This window comes from Syngnathus typhle, linkage group LG8 (assembly GCF_033458585.1).
Source record: "Syngnathus typhle isolate RoL2023-S1 ecotype Sweden linkage group LG8, RoL_Styp_1.0, whole genome shotgun sequence".
Taxonomy (NCBI): Eukaryota; Metazoa; Chordata; class Actinopteri; order Syngnathiformes; family Syngnathidae; genus Syngnathus; species Syngnathus typhle.
This window is the reverse complement of record NC_083745.1, coordinates 6962951-6980205: the sequence shown is the minus strand read 5'-3', so window position 1 is coordinate 6980205 and position 17255 is coordinate 6962951. Positions and strand designations below refer to the sequence as shown.

At 40.6% G+C, this 17255-nt stretch overlaps 1 protein-coding gene across 1 annotated transcript in view; it reads left to right on the top strand.

Moving 5' to 3' along the window:
- adgrb3 (adhesion G protein-coupled receptor B3) overlaps nucleotides 1–14867 on the top strand; it is an 86923-nt gene extending 72056 nt beyond the window's left edge. The window contains exons 20-31 of the mRNA XM_061285704.1: nucleotides 3013–3163; nucleotides 4175–4244; nucleotides 4636–4702; nucleotides 5582–5667; nucleotides 6330–6428; nucleotides 6646–6817; nucleotides 6931–7026; nucleotides 7970–8009; nucleotides 9353–10026; nucleotides 10406–10441; nucleotides 11272–11376; nucleotides 13790–14867. Coding sequence (XP_061141688.1) covers nucleotides 3013–3163; nucleotides 4175–4244; nucleotides 4636–4702; nucleotides 5582–5667; nucleotides 6330–6428; nucleotides 6646–6817; nucleotides 6931–7026; nucleotides 7970–8009; nucleotides 9353–10026; nucleotides 10406–10441; nucleotides 11272–11376; nucleotides 13790–13978 — 1785 coding nt within the window. The 3' untranslated portion in view covers nucleotides 13979–14867. The remainder of the gene's footprint in view (nucleotides 1–3012; nucleotides 3164–4174; nucleotides 4245–4635; nucleotides 4703–5581; nucleotides 5668–6329; nucleotides 6429–6645; nucleotides 6818–6930; nucleotides 7027–7969; nucleotides 8010–9352; nucleotides 10027–10405; nucleotides 10442–11271; nucleotides 11377–13789) is intronic.
- The last annotated feature ends 2388 nt before the right edge of the window (nucleotides 14868–17255 follow it).

Genomic DNA, 17255 nt, shown 5'->3' with positions numbered 1-17255 from the left:
CTGCCTGTTGCATTTGTCAAAATCGAAATCCACACATGGTGAAATCCTGGCTGGTCCACATTTATCTGGTGCACTGCCGCAGCCAAGATGATGACTGCACAGAATTGATCCATGGAGGGATTTTAAAACCGGGTTGATTTTAAGCCTTGTCTGATTCAATCAAGTCATCTTGATGTCTTGATTACAAGGACCGCCATTTATCAAATAATACGCACTCTTAATTATATATTTGCATCATTTGTATCTTCAGTGGGTTGATCAAAATCCACGAGCATACTGAAAATATAACTCCCAACAATCAGACACAGCTATTTCAAAGAGACCTCCAACCAAAGTAAGATAACATTGCTTGAAAGATTTTTTTTTAGAAAGCAAACTGTGCTTGATGTTTTTGGAGCCGGTAATTGCATGGTGCGCCTTAATTGGTCACCAAGAACTAAGAGATGTTCCACTAATAATTGGCAAGCTAGATTATTTTTGTCAGGCTCCTTCAGTGCTGTTGAAAAGAAAGTATGAATAGAAATAACTGTGCCTTTTTTTTTTTAAGGCAATCCACTCATGTTGCAATAATATTTGAGAAATATTCCACGAGTTTGATCAGAACTCGTGTTAGAGCAGTAGGCCAGCGAAAACATAGTCCTGGTGTGGGTTTAATTGCTGTGCTGCATGACATCGCCTCACTTGTTGTTGCTCCAACTCTTGAAAGAAGTGCATGTAATTGGCTCCATTGTTTGTGGATTCTGGGTTGCTTGTCACCTAATAGAAATCATCTCTGAGTTGCGGAGGTGTCCTCTCGGGAGCAGGAGCTTCAGTGAGTCACCTCTGCATGTCTGTGCTTTGCCTTTCTCCTCTCTCTGTTTTCATGTTGCTTTGCAAAAGGCAAATCAAGACACACGGGCACTGTTGTGATTTACAAAAATTAGCATTGGAACCAGAACTCCCGCAAACTTACAATATTATTTTAGTGTTCCACGCTTAAAAACTAGATGTATTACAGGATGAAAAATATTTTTTTTATAGTCTGCAGCAAGCAAGGAGTTCTGCTGCAATCTATAAGAAAGAATCGTAAATAATGAAAGAATTCACAATGATTGGCAAATAAAACGGTTTTGTGCTCTAAGGGATTTAGTATGAAATGTTAAGTCAACATGAATTTAATCCAATTAGAGTCAGTTTCTAATGCTTCAAAAGTATTATTTACTTCGAATGTATTACGGAAATCCCCTTTTGCATACACTGAACGCCACCAGCGCCACGAGTGTATCATATAATGACGTTTAAGAGTGTGTTGCATTAATGACTCTTTAAATGATTGAGACTTTTCTTGTATGGTCTAATTAATTCTTCAGACGTATATTCTGACCCACATGCTAGCATTGAATCAGTTTTAACAGTTCCTCTTCTTGCAGGCTTATCAGCTCTATGATATTATAATGCTCACTTTCTTTGTTTCCATGGATACCAACACAGTGAGCTCCCATCGTTTGCTTTTCTAAAGGCCAGTGTGAACTCCCGGTTTCATCCTCGCTCGTTTTGTATGACTGGCTACAGTCGTCTGGTGCTTTCATAATGCGCATAATGATAAGTATTCATCTCCGTGCACGTGTGATGTTGAATGGTATAGACGGATCAGTAAAGCATATATAATACAAATGACCTGTTTCCAGGAAACAGCAGAGCTGTTTATTCAACACGAGTATTCTGCAGTGAATAGAAAATACACGCTGTATGTATATTTAGTGTTTTCAATTGCTGGTCGTTATTAAAATAATAACACATCAGATGTTGTCAATATAATGCTTCAAAATGTATATGAGTTCTGAATTACATATTGGTCTTTGGAATGTGACATTACAGATCAATCCATGGAAGTATGCTTTGGGATTATTAGTAGACCTTGATCGGATTGATACGTTGATACTTTCAAACATAACTAGAGCATGAGTGTGTTGCAAGTAGTTATGGGTTAATAGTTTCACTTACTGTACCAGACACTTCATTAAGTACACTTGCACTACATTTTAAAAATTGAAATACTGTAAAGTGTACAAGAAATTGTGTATTGCGTCAAGCATGTCACACTTTTACCCTCCTTCATTTATTCACAGTTGCCTTGATCCCACGCTACTGAAAAGCTTCTTTTGTGGTGTTTCAATCCACATATACGTATGTGTTTAATGTCTCCCATGGGTTTAAGTAAATACCTACCCACTTGTCAGGTACGCGGTAATACGGGATTATTCTTGTGTTTGAACCCCGTGTGCACAGCAGGGGGTGGATTTAGTGTGGTTCTCTCAATGGACACTTACAGGGGAAGTCGCTAGGATGGAATGATGCACTTCACTCTTTACCTCACACTATACTCGACTGCATGACACTACTTGTAGATAAAAAAGTGCAAAGTATCCTCAGTCAGTGTCAGTGTGCCTTGACAAGACTCTTAAGGATGCCTCTTTATTTCTAATCCTCTCGTAAACAATCTCCCTCCGGCGACGTTTCTCCGTGGAACAAAGATGGACGAACTAATGAAGCCGCAAAGAGCCGTTCCATTATTGAGCCGGAATGCTATCTCCTGCTTCCAGTGCAGCCTTCTGCTCTGTCATTTAAGAAGTATTTTGGTTTGTTTGCTCTCATTGCTCAGAATACAACACAACAGTTGACCTTGGCTGCGTGTCGGATCCGCAGCATACTAATGAGGGTCAATGCAGAGGAATGCAACGTCGTGGCCAGATCTTTATGGCCATTGCCGCCTCTGATGCTGCATATCCAACTGGTTCAAATATGTTTTATGTACTGATGGTTTTTGCTTTTAGGGGGAAATTGATTGTTATTTTCCCCAAGCCAAAGGAGGTTAGTTTCATTATGTGTCTGGATGGCAGAAGCAAGAACATGAACCAAGAACCATTTTGTGCTCGGATTTGTCATGTTCAAAGCTTGTTTTCAAATCAATGAGAATTTGGAAGCATTTTTTTTGATAATTGTATGTTTTACTATTTTTCTATTTGTGATTAGGGTGTCTGCATTATGACAACAGCTCTTCTGCACTTCTTCTTCTTGGCATCGTTCTGCTGGGTTCTCACGGAGGCCTGGCAGTCTTACATGGCAGTGACAGGAAAGGTTCGGACCAGGCTCATCCGCAAGCGCTTTCTCTGTCTAGGCTGGGGTAAGTAAGCGGCAGAATTTCTCATTGACAGCTCACTGCTTCTGCCCTTCAACTCAAGGTTCGTTTTGTAAAAGTAATTGTATGAGGAGGCCCGATCGTCATCCTATCAGGCTATGATGCTTTTGCACTCAATTCAACATGGACCAACCTTGAATTATGGGATGGATGGGAGGAAGGTTCCTGAGTTGTTATTACAGTGTAGAGGTTACATAGCAACCCACGAGTCTAATTCAAATTCCAACAAACCTCAATTATTCATGATTTCAAAAATATTTGAGTGTGTCCTGGTTCAGTGTTCCTTCTTTCAGACAAGCAGAAAGGTCTCTTTTAAAAAGAGAAAAGAAATGTTTTTGAAAGAACCCACGTTCATTCTTCTTGTTACCTAGCAACAAACATGGCTCTCTTAGTCATTACAGAGCCACTGCTTCGTGAACATAGCTCTAGCTATTCTTTTAAAATGATAAGAAACATGCCTCAACAGATTATTGGATGCTAAATCAGACTTTTTTCCCCCCCCAGATTCCTCTTCTTGATTAGAAATATACGCGGCATTTGTCATCACATTCAGAATCAGAGCAATTTTAAAATGGATTACTAAAGAGATGCAGGGCAAATGTCACCTGTTGTCTCATAATTCCGCCCCGTATGAAATACTGCGGGCGATGATTTATGGGACTCGCGTGTGCGTGAGCACTGCAGAGGCAGACTACGGACGACCACAAGGGCCGCATGTGACTCCTGCCTCCGGGAAACTGATTACATCAATAGCACCTGCACGCGCTTTTCAAAACGTTAATATTCTGAGCACACAGAAGAGGAACTGATCCCGTAACACCAGGGCATTGGATTTTTTATTTTTTTTGTAACCTTACAATGATTAAAGCCTCTAGGACTTTGGTTATGAAAAAAAATCACATGGGATTTTAAGTTTTAGTAACTTTGATGTCTTACTATAAACACATTCAATGTAATTTTATAAATTGACTAATCATTGATTGTTTTCTTTTCAAGGATTACCGGCTTTAGTAGTTGCTGTATCGATGGGATTCACCAAAACAAAAGGCTATGGGACACCCTTATAGTAAGTTTCTTTTTTTCCTACCACTGAGTTTTCACTTCGCTACATGAACGATAACACTTAAGTGTAATGATTAAGTGCCTCTGCAGTGGCCCACTTATCCGAAACAGTGTCGTAAAGACAGTTCCCGCAAACGCAATCTGATTTAGAGATCGCTCAGCAGGACCCCAATTTCTCGAGTTGTATCGCAGCTTGATAGCGATGGCATGAACACTGCTTAGAATCTCTTTAGTGTGTGAAAATCTGCAAATAGAGTTGCGGCATATGGCGCCTACTCCCCTGATGATTGTGTGTGTGTGTGGGGGGGATACTCATGGATGTTATTTTGTGTGCCATTAACTCAGATGTTAATCACTGGCTGCAAGTTAACTGTTGCTCCCTGCTTTCTCTGCAGCTGTTGGCTGTCTTTGGAGGGAGGGCTCCTGTATGCCTTTGTTGGACCTGCAGCTGCTGTTGTTCTGGTAAGCCTCAGCCAGTAGAGCCAATTCTCGACTACAGGGGATAGGTGTGAAATTTATACGTTACATATAAATTAAGTCGATAGCAAGGAGACACAAGAAATATTGTGGTAAAATGGGAAGCGACAGTCTTGATTTATTGCCAACATTGTACAGAAACAATAAACACCAACAAAATGTATTCAAGTTTGGGAAAATTTGTTGTAAGCAAACTCGCTGGCATTCACAGAATATGTTACAGATGTTTCAGTTGTTAAACTAAAAATACTGAAGCTCTTAATCTGTCAGAGTGACATCCCGCTGGAATACTGAATGTCACTTTGTGTGGGGGGAAACAAATATTCAGCGGCGGAATCTGTAATAAAGTCATATTTTATAAAAGTTTCAGTCAGAGATGGAATTTTTTTCATGTTCGGTCTAGTTTTCTTTCACCTCAAACCTAAACCTGCCAGCATGAACAAGGAACACTTGAATTTATTTGTAAAGCAACTACATAAAGGCGAAATTCGCACACTCCTGCTCCAGTTTTCCGTCAGTAAAGTTCCCGCTAATGCTTGATGAAGGTGCCTTTGAGAGGGAAAGTGTTTCTTATTAGGCAGATCTTTTCCTAAGGCTGCCGTGCCGGCCTGAGTGTGCACGGCATGGCTCATCCGCTGGCTGAAATGTGACAGATATGAGAGGGGAAAAAAAAAAAAAACAGAAGCTAGAGGTCGAAGCTCAGTGCACACACGCAAAATTGAGGTGGGGAGAAAAATGGGACAATGACATCTATCATTCCCAACTAATGGAAAATGTCGTCCCGGCAAAGGATGCTTTTAACATTAAGTTTAAGATAATTGTTGCGTTGGTATGATTTATCGAAGATCTCTGCTTCAATTCTAGGTCAACATGGTGATCGGTATTCTGGTGTTTAATAAATTAGTGTCCAGAGACGGCATACTGGACAAGAAGATGAAGCATCGAGCAGGGTATGACAGCACGTCCTTGTTAGTACCTTCATTTTTCTTCTTTTATTATGCATTACTTCAATACTGCATGAGTAATACTTAATTTGATCTCTTGTTCTCTTCTGCTGCTAACGATACTGTTCACAAGTATTTGCTTTGCTGTTTCAATTTCAAAGAAAATGTTTAGCTTGCCTAGAATCTACTTTGCTATTATATTGTATTATATTATATTGTTTTGACGCTAGCTAAGTAATGTGTCCGATAGGGCCTGTGACATTAGATGTTAGGTCATCTTTCTTAATCCATAATTTATATAACTTCACTTCTGTCAGTAAATACGTTTATTGCTGTATATTTGTATTTTCCAACAGTTGCTGGAAGGTAAATTGCTTTTTACAATTAGGGGAGGATTAGTAGAGCAAACAAAGCAATTAACATTTACATCTGCTTTAAGCATTTAGAGAATTGGAGCTTATTTCAATGTTGTTAAGGATATCATAGGACATAAAGAGGTCAGTTCTCTCACGGGAGCGACATAAATACATATGTTGTTGGCAGAATAAGTCCAAGATGAAACTCTCTTATGCCCACACGCTGGCTGGCCGCTTGTGCTAATATTCAACAACGCACACTTTGCGGTTGTTAGCGTGCTTGGTCACGCCGTTGTCTTTTCTGCCCCACAGACAAATGAGTGAGCCACACACAGGATTGACTCTCAAGTGCGCCAAATGCGGTGTTGTATCAACGACTGCTTTGTCAGCGACTACAGCCAGCAACGCAATGTAAGTGACTGTGAATCAATAAGACAATGCTGCATATACAGCAGGTCCACCTCGATAATGCAGAGCCACTGCCATGGCAACTGCTGTTACCGCTGTAAACCAGATCACGGCAGAAAAATAAAAATAACAGTGTTGTTGAGCTGGTGAATTAAGAGCCTTTAGAGAACTACTAATACCCAGCAGTAATATGCCTTATTCCTTCTCTAAATCCTCTCAGGGCGTCTTTATGGAGCTCCTGCGTCGTTCTGCCTCTGCTGGCCTTGACCTGGATGTCCGCAGTGCTCGCCATGACGGACAAGCGCTCCATCCTCTTTCAAATCCTCTTTGCAGTCTTTGACTCACTGCAGGGTTTTGTCATAGTAATGGTGCACTGTATCCTACGGAGAGAGGTAGAGCCATTTTTTCCCTACTCAGAAACAATTTCCTTCCCTCATCATCCCGATTTTACCCTAATGTATTGATAAGAACTCGAGGAAATATTGAGAAATATTCTTGCCCTTAGGTCCAAGATGCATTCAGATGTCGACTCAGAAACTGCCAAGATCCAATTAGTGGTGATGCAACAGGGGGCTTTCCTAATGGCCACGCTCAGATAATGGTAAGTGTGTTTTGTCGTTAGAGCCACGGCTGAACCGATGTTTCTAAATATGACGACATAACATTTCAAATTGAATTTGTTGTGATTTACGAAAGCAATGCATGTGCTTCTGTCCTGTGTTCAGTACAACATAAAGTAAGGTCAATATAAGTTGACAATGTTCTCCAGAAAACTGCAAACTCTACAGCAGGGTCATGCCACTTTGTTGAGTCAGCTTGTTCTTCGTATGCAAATTAGTCACGCATATCTGTCGAGGCAGCTCAGTGCAAAATGGATAAATCAATAATGATAAATAGAGGAGGCTGGAATGTCCGCCTCACAATGAATTGCATTTATCTTCTTCATGAGAGGCAACTTGCAAATCTCAGTTTGAGGACGTTCTCTACTTTAGAGGTTCGACAATACCTCCCATCATTTAGCAGTGGATTGTTTTTTATTGTCTCATAATTATCCCTGAATAGATACTACATGACATTAGTGCTCCTCTTAGTCCTTTAACGCTCAACCCTTTATTTCCGTTTGATTGAAATTAGTGACCCCATCCCCATCAGGCCCGCATCTCTCTCATTTCCTCTCCCGGGATAATGGAGCATCGCTCTCTGCCCGACCTTTGAAATTGGGATGTCAGTCTTTTCATCTCGCGCCACGATACCACTAGCATGTTGGAGAAACCATCAGCCATTAGTATTGTAATACCCCCTTGGAGGGGGAATAGTCTTCACAAAAGCAGAGTGCCGTCTGGCTCTCTCAGTTCAATACGGTTATTTGCAGCTGGGGCAACGTGCCCTCCCTTCACCATTTGAATCGTCATGCATAGATATGCATTCACGCTTTGAAAAAATGATATCATGTTTTGCTTTAAATGACGTGCATCATTCTAAGAGGTGTTTCTCATATAGTATACATGAAATGTTTGACTCGTCACGCTATCCCTTGTTTGCAGACGGACTTCGAGAAGGACGTAGACATCGCTTGTCGATCAGGTAAAAGCACATTAGGTTAAACTGCCAAGAGTGATTTTCATAAATCTGATGATGGGTTAGACTCGCCTGCAGTCTCGTTTTGTGAATTTCAAATCTTTGAACTTTTTGCTTTACTGGTTGTTTGTGACATTATCTGATTGATTATTACATTGCCTGTTGACAGAATTGATTTGCAATCACTGACCCGCATTTATGAGAGCATTTTGACGTTGAATTGAGTCTGAAAGGAATCTTTTTTTTTTCAAATCTGATGCGGTGTTAATATTTACCGTATGCTGAGCACTGTTACAACAATTGCCTCTCCTTTCAAAAAAACAAAACAAAAGAGGTTATACAGTAAAAATAGCTGCAGTTACATAACAGCCAACAATCCCCACAGGAGTTTTTCACAGTTACCAAAGCATCGACTTTAATCTGAGAACAAAACAGTATCAAAACAGCTGATGGCTACTCCTTTTATGTGGAAATCTTTACGTGATGCATGACACACTGTCATTAGGCTTTCTATAAATATGTTCCACACCATCAGAAATAGGAGTTTGCGCCTTTAGAGAATATTCCTTGATAGATAATATTGAAACTTTTGTTCCTTTGTACTTTTGAGCCACCGATAAGCAAGTTTTAAGAATTGGTATAAAAAAAAAAATTGCAATGTGTTAACCCTAACTCAATTGTAAAAACCGCACTTATTCACAGCTCTCAGAAAGTCTTTTGGCCCACATCATTCAACACGGTGCAGTCGTGTCAAACTAAAGTGCACCTACCAGACACGAAAAAGGAAAAGCAGTCAGGTGTCATGAATAAATCATGATCAGATGGTTGTAAAACTTCAGCGGATTTCACAGATTATTTTCCTGTGCGCACAGTTTTACAATGACACATATTAGTAGTGCTCAAGTCGCATTCTACGCTGTCGCCTTGAATGCGACCGTTGATGAGAATGTACTTAACAGAGCCATTAGCAGGAAATACCAATAATAAATTGAACATAAAAACATTTGTTTTACATTGAAACCTTATGTCCATTTGGCTGAGCAGCACTGTCTTGTGTGATTTTTTTAAACCTTACTTCTTATTCATTAGGCGAAAATAATTGCAGAAAAAAAAAACCACTTGATTGCTCGACAGGTACTTTAAAATTTTAATGAAGCCGTTTGTTAAATGTGTCAGTCTGCCAAGATAAAAGCATCAGCTGTCAAAAAGGTCAGCCGACGTTATGTTGCCTGTCAGTGCACTTTACTCACTTTCTTCGCAAATTGGATGATATCGCCTGGAATTATTCTGTTATGATCATGCGCACGCTGTCAGATAGGTATGTCCAACATGTGATTCCTTCCTGGCAGCCCTCCACAAGGACATGGGCTCGTGCCGCGCTGCTACCGTCACCGGCACGCTTTCCCGCATATCCCTCAACGACGAAGAGGACGAGAAAGCTCCTGAAGGCCTCAACTACTCTACGCTGCCTGGCAACATCATCTCTAAAGTGATCATTCAGCAGCCTTCAGCACTGCACTTGCCCATGGGAGTGGGCGAGCTAAAGGAGCAGTCGCTGGGCGACAACAACGCCGATATGCGCCGCACCGTTTACCTGTGCACCGACGACGCCATCCGCCAGAGTGACCAGAATATGGGCACCCACGACATGGACTCATCTCAGAGTCAGATGATGGAGACGGACTACATTGTCATGCCCCGGGCCTCGGCGGCAACCTTCTCGGGCTCGGCTACCCTCCCGGCTCACTTGAAGGAGGACACCAAGATGAACATCACCATGGATACTCTGCCGCACGAGAGGCTGATGCATTACAAGATGAGCCCTGACTTCAACATCAGCCCGTCGGGCGTGGACCACATGAATGTGAACCTGGAGCAGCAGTACCCTAGCGCCCCTGAGCAGATGCAGAACCTGCCCTTTGAACCCCGCACGGCCGTCAAGAACTTCCTTGCTGAGATGGAGGAAAGCGCTGGCCTCTCGAGGAGTGAGACGGGCTCTACGATCTCCATGAGCTCCTTAGAGGTATTCACACATAATATGTGTATTTTTACGTACCTCAACTAGCAACACCGGCACCATAACAAGGCGTTAATACGGTCACTATTGGTGTAGCTTAAATACACAACAGACAACACAAAACAAATGTAGAGTTTATGAAAGATACAAGCAACACAAAAATGGCGTCTTTTGTCACAATAAATAATAAAAGATATTTTTGTAACTATATTGAAACATACTGACCATAAAGCTAGTTACAAACTTTGACTTAAATGCAAATCACGTAAGTGAAGGCACCACAGTATTCGTGAAGACAGACTTTCTGACTTTCAGTAAATATGTTCTGTTCCTGACCTGTATTTTCTTCTTCATCATATTCTCATGTCTGTTTTTCTTTTTACAGAGAAGAAAATCACGATATTCCGATTTGGACTTTGAGGTATGTGGAAACATGTTCCTTTCCTCAAGACATGCATCTTTTTTTTATTCTTTAATATACAGAGTAAAGCCATCCTTGTGTTTGTCATTTGATTTACTCGAACCTGTTGTGCCTCTTAAGCTTATTGGAGTTTACAAGATTTATTGTCACGCTATGTAGTTAAGGTAAAAGCAAGGCTGTCAACTGACAAACAGGACGAGCGTTCTCATCAACATTTTGTCCTTCATCTCCTCCATCCATCGCCTCTGCGCTGACTTTTAAACGATATGCTTTTAAAGTCATTTGCACATTTCACGTCTGATTTGAAGCCGTGCAAATTCCACCCCTCTTTTGGCAGTTTTTTTGCATTCCTTTGCATTGCCAAATCAGGTTTTACTGCATATATATATAGAAATATACAGTGCACCCTTGCAAAGTAAAGGAAACAGAATGAAAGCTTCTGGCATAGGGAGCATTTTGCTTCAAGTAGACACGCAGGAACCCCTTTAAATGGAAGAAACCCTGGGCCAAGATTGGATTATAAGGGTTCCTCTCATGCCAACAAAACGTTAAATGAGGCAATTTGTCACAAAAGAATTAAGTTAGATCCGGTTACTCCCGCCGTTTGGAATTAAGTACTTCTGCCGTCTTCGTACAAATCATCCCAATGTTTCCTTTATTTTGGCGGTATGTGACAGTGTATATGCAGACCCGAGCAGATCTGATTAAAACCTGGCCTACAAGCAAACTACCTTGACACAAACACATTGATCAGAGTGCAAGTGGGTGGAGAGAAGATGCATTTGCATTATTGGCTGTCAATACCAAAGCAAAAACCCTTGCCATTGCAGAAAGTCATGCACACCAGGAAAAGACACATGGAGCTGTTCCAGGAACTGAATCAGAAATTTCAAACCCTGGACCGATTTCGAGACATACCAAATATGGGGAGCATGGTGAGTAACAGGAAACCAGTGGGGGGTGGCTCTCAGCTACATTCAAATTCAGCTAGAGCTTATTTAGATGTGCAGTGCAGGCTACTTGTGTGTGATTGTGCTAATGAGAGGTTATAAAAAACATTTTGTGCATGAATACAGCGCCAGCAGCTGACCATGGGGGGCAAGCGGGGTTATTCGGGTGACAGCTTGCCTACCCTCTCCTGTTTTTTGTTTTTTTTGTAAAGAAAAGATGCATTTTCTCCACCAGGCCAGTCACAGGGAACAAAGAGGTTTGCTAATGTAGCTGCTATCGAGAGTGCATCCATTCCAATGCAAGGCCATGAATGCACTTTGATTTACATACACATTTACCTACTTATCGAAACCATCTTTTTTTTTTTCTTTTTCAAACCATAAATGCATGGCAGATGATTTAATCTATCAGCATCCCTACCTGACCTCAAGTGTGCTGTTCTTCTAAGGCTGCGTTTACACTATGACACAATTCCCATTTTATTCCTCCCATGTGAGTCACTTCGGATATTTGTCATGTCAGTTGCCTATTTGACACCTGGATCCGACAAAATAGCCGCATGAGGGCTGTAACGCATGATCTGACATTGATACGCCAATGCCGTTTACACCTAAGCTATCGAACCAGGGGGATGTATAAATGTGTGTGTTCCATCGCAGCACCCAGCTTTAAATCATTAGACATATAAATTTGGGTTACATCGCCAATGTAGAAACAGAACTCAAGGACCGTTTGTATTGCAAAAATCTTGAATTCATACATTTGAACCACTGTTGCTCATTCCAAGTGGTCATCTTCGGTAAACAAAATCTTAAATCTGGTCTTGTACAGATGCTTATCACACTTCTATGGTGGTTCCATTTTAAACTCAGAAAAATGGAAATTTGCCAGTTTGACGCCCGCCTCCCATTCTCTGTGTGCCATTAACAGAACAGTGACTAAAAAGCAAAAAGCTTGAACAGCTAGTGTGAACGGCACCACTGTAAGCAAAGAAACCGTAATCTTAAATCTTCAGATCTGAATACATATTTTACCATAAATAGATAAAAAAATTTGAATCAGCCAATTTGAATCGGATGGATCCGAATATTCTATGCTACTGTGAGCCAGACGTCTAAATCACACAGCAAGGCAATTGAAATACACACACATCTACAAACAACACGCAGCGCTAAATCAAAAATACGGCATCCGAGGTGCATAGACCATTAAATAGAAGATTGTGTGGGCTTCTAAATAGACTTTGCAGAGCTATGACTTACATTATACACTACTCACAAAAATGTAGGGATACTTGTGTTTTGGCAGGAATATAGTAAGCCTTACAGGTTAATTTAATGTGATTTTCTCTAAACATTGAGCTATAGTAATACTCTAACAATAATAAACATCATAGCCCCATCTCGTTAATCTTTCCAAGTAGTGCAAACACAAACCTTGAGAAGATCAGCGCACGCACACACACACACACACCTTCCCTCCTTTTTTTCCGACTACCCTCGTCCACTACCAATGAATCTACTGCAGTGATTCTCTCAGAAATGACTTTCCATTTCATATTCCCTGCCTGCGAGCGGAGCCTCCTTCCTATTTGCGACAACGTCTTTGGCCCAGTCAGTGCGGGTGCACCGAGACAAATGGCTCACATATAAACAGCGTACAGTGAATAGAAAAAGTCTACACACCTCTGTTCAAATGCTAGGCTGTTGTGATATGATATAATGACATGGATAGAGCACTTCCAAATAGTCAAGAACCGATATAATTTGAAAGCATCTAAATGTTACATTTTGACACTATGCGATAGGAATCGTTCAGAACGAAGATCCAACATACGTATGCTTAATGTAACTACAGCTGGATAAAAAGTACAATAGCCATAGGACTAAACTAGAATCCCTGAACCAGTTTTAAATTGGTCACTTATTGGCCGTTGTAATAATAATAAAGACCAATGCAGATAATCGGCACAATGCCAAATATCGTCCCCAATAATCGGTCTAACACTACTTCCAAACTTTTTCCACCAATAAGGAGATCTATACCCAGTTCAATATTTTAGAGAGGAAATAAAAAATAAAAATAAACTGAGCTAATGTGGTTTTGACTGGTGGAGAACACACCCGTATCCCCGGTTGTAAAAGGGCGCACACACTTGTGCAACCACATTATCTCAATTGTTTATTTTTACTTCCCCTCATGAAAATGTTTTAATTGTGACTTTTAAAAGTCATTCTCTTGGTTGGAAAAGTTTGGAATGTGTTTGAACCAAGTATTCCAGGTGAATCTGGAACACATCCCGGATTCCCGGATTAGAGGGGATGACTGCATAGTATTGTAGCTATAAAACTCCATGTGACAAAGATGTGGTGCTGACTAACGTGGCCGTGTTCACAGGACAAGGCAATGCCAAACAAGAACCCGTGGGAGAGCTACAACCCAGCGTGCGAGTACCAGAATTACGCCACTATGAATGTACTAGACTCTAGCGCCAAGAACTCACTGGAAATGACGCCTGCTGAGTGGGAAAAGTGTGTCAACCTCCCCTTGGACGTCCAGGAGGGGGATTTCCAAACAGAGGTCTAAAAGTGAAGAAGAAGAAAATGCAAACTCGGGAAGGAGGAGAAGACGAAGAAGAGGTGATGTATTTTGCACTGAATCAAGCAACAGACTTTTCTAACAGCCTTGGCATTCGTGTCGGGATAATCGGAGCATGGCAGGGACTTTATGTGCCAATACAAGACTGATGCGAGAGAAAGGGAGAGGAACAGTGGGGGGAAAACGGATAAGAAAAACCATCAGTGTTACTTTTTTTGTATTCTCACTAGTGTACTTAGTGTGGGGCAGCCTGGTGTACAATATCTACCATCACGTGTTTCAAAGTATCTTTTCAAGGAATTGGCGAGAAAGAGGGGGAAAAAAATACAACGTCAAGAAGAAACCTCACAGAGCAAATTACACGCCATGTGGTCCCAGCTTCATTGGGTCTGGTTGCTGCTAGGCCCAGGAGCACAATGTATATATTTATGCAGGTTTTTAAAACGTTTATAACAGTCCGTTTGGCCATTGCGACACTTTTTACTTTCTAGTATGAAACATGGGGAAGCAAAGAGTATCTTTTGTGTCATATTAAAATGAATGTTTGTCCGGCTACATTCTTCATTGCTTTCAATGCAATAAAGATAATACTCACTTTTATATAAATAATATATTTCACAACTTTAATACTGCGGAACCTGCTTGAAGGATCCCCGGCAAGCTCTCCCATCTGCAGCCCTGTGTAAAATATTTAAAAAAAAACAAAAAACAAAACGAAATGTTGTATGGTGTAAATAAACTTTTGTCTACATATGTTTTAATTGTGCCAATTTATTTTAATGAGGAAAAAAAAAAATAATGCCAACCTGATCAAAAGTTATAGCGAAAATGTTAACATTTGAAAAGGAATGTAAATAAAAGAGGAAATATGTTCGTACTGCTTCAGACGTGGTGTCAACTTTGTTATTTGCTTGGTGTTTCCTCTCTCACTGTTGTTTTGGATTTACATTTAATGGATTTGCTGCTATCTAGTGCCTTGATAAACCTAAACAGATAGATTAGGCCAAACTATTAGTATTCAAGTCAGTATGACTTTCAGTTCAGTTTATTGTCACTTCTTCTTGTTGATAGTTTGTACTGTAAAGTTTACTGATGTGTTTAGTAAGTTCATCCCTTTAACTGATTTTTTTTTCTTTCATTTGGAGTGGAACACATTCAGAAGGTGAGTGGGCCATTATTAACCACCACCTTTTAAACATTTAACACACGGGTGAGACGGAGCACAAATGGGATGAGGTTATCAACTATGTACGGGTGTGGGCAGCTCAGCATGCACTGCAGCAACAAAAAAGGGAAAACAATGTCTGGTGTGACCGAGGACTAACAACAATAGGTAGCATGAGGGGAGGAATGGTCATCACATCACATTTACTGTTTGAAGGTCTAGACTTAAGGGACGTCCTTGCTTTCTAATTCAATGTCTGAAAAATAAGTTTTGATAGGAGTTATGAAGAGAACCTGCATAATTTAAGTACAACAGTTGAAAAACAAACTTCTTGGCTCTTAAGGAAAATAAAACTTAAAGCTCACATCTGATAAACACAGCAGATGATCTCCTTGGTAACTGCTCAACATATTTTCAAAAGGTAGTAGGCAAGAAGATGATTGCAGAGTTGTGTGTATAAATTTGATGACTCAGATATCGTGCGCTTGGCATCACACACTGCCCATGTTATTTGCGTGTTGCTAAATAGATCTGTGGATGCTGACAGCCCCCCGGGGAGTGACTGGCAACCCCACCTTCAGGCTTCTTGAACACAGAGAGGGCCCACAGTGTGAATAAAACACTTTGATCCTTCAGGCGTCACTCTGATCCCACGTGCACTACTGAGCTAGTGGTGCTTCATCAAAAGGGGCCTGTGAGGAGAGTTCTAACCTGCAGACCGCTGTATCAGTGTCACAACTAGAACAAAATAAATAAATAAATATATTACCGGGATAATTTTTCACATTTGCCTTCCAAAACCTATTGGAGTAGTTCCCAAACTAGACTCAAGGGCAAGATTCAAACCCAGAATCTGCAGCGAGACCATTTTACATGCAACCCTGGGAATGTTTTAGAGAGCATTATAAAAGCGTTTTATCCTTTTAACTCAAGAGGAATGTGCGTAAAAGATGACGTAGGAAGGAAGGAAAAGATTAAACAAGACTGATCTGTCACATCTCTGCTTTAATTTATTTATTTAGTTTTTGCTCACGGCTTATTTCGTTTATTAGCAAGCGACGTGGGGGCGGCATTTCGCATAATAAGCAAGCTCAAAAGCGGCCTCACACAATACTCGGTGACAAGGTGCGTATGCCACAAACACTAATTGAACAAACCCAGTAAATTTCATGCAAATCCGCCCCAGGCAAAGGCTGAGTGTCTAACACTAATCCTAGGATAGATGTATTTAACTGTCAATTTCATTTGATACATATCCACATTAAAGGGAAAATAGGGATTTCGAAAAACACCTTTACATTTCTTTGAGGATATGTCAGGTAGACCTTATGGGACTCAAAGTCAATACATCACTTGATAGACACTAGTGTAAAGTATACACTCACTCATTTCCAATCTGGGTGCCTTTGGACCTCATTTGAAAAATATCATTCATTACAGATGAATCTTTTTTTCATGCCAGTCATATAATGACATACAGAAAAACTAAATGTTCTTCTATTAGCTACCAAAAGGTACAGAAAACCTGTGGATCATGAACCTGTTGCTATTCCTACAGCAGAATAAATCATGGCTAAATCCATTTGTGAGTAAAGTAAATAATAATAAATTATTTCAATTATCAGTAAATGTCATGTTCTTTGTTTGGTTTTGATTTGGACTTGGGTTTATTTTTCTTGTCCTTTTTGGCAGTGTGGTTTTCCTGGTGTTTTTTTGTATGTCTTGTGAGATCATTGTTTCCACCTGTTCTTGTTGGCCCGGCCGGCCATTTGTGTCTTCCAATAAGCTCCCTCGGTCACTTGTGTCTTGTTCAGGTGTATCTTGTTGTCTCGTAACTTTGTCTGTATTTAGTTCCCTCCTTTCTATTCAGTCTGTTTGACCATTGTCCTTTGAGTTGTGTGCTATGCGACATGCCTTGGTCTGTCGTTGTCAGGCTTTATTTTATGCTCACCAAGTCTGTTTTCAAAGTGTTTTTTTTTATCATTTGTTGCCTGTTTGTCTTTAGTTTCCCTGATCAGTAGTGCATTGTTTGGCTCCTTTTCCCTTTAATTTAAATCCATTTTTGTTTGACCACCATCCCCACTTCCTTGCTTCCCTGCA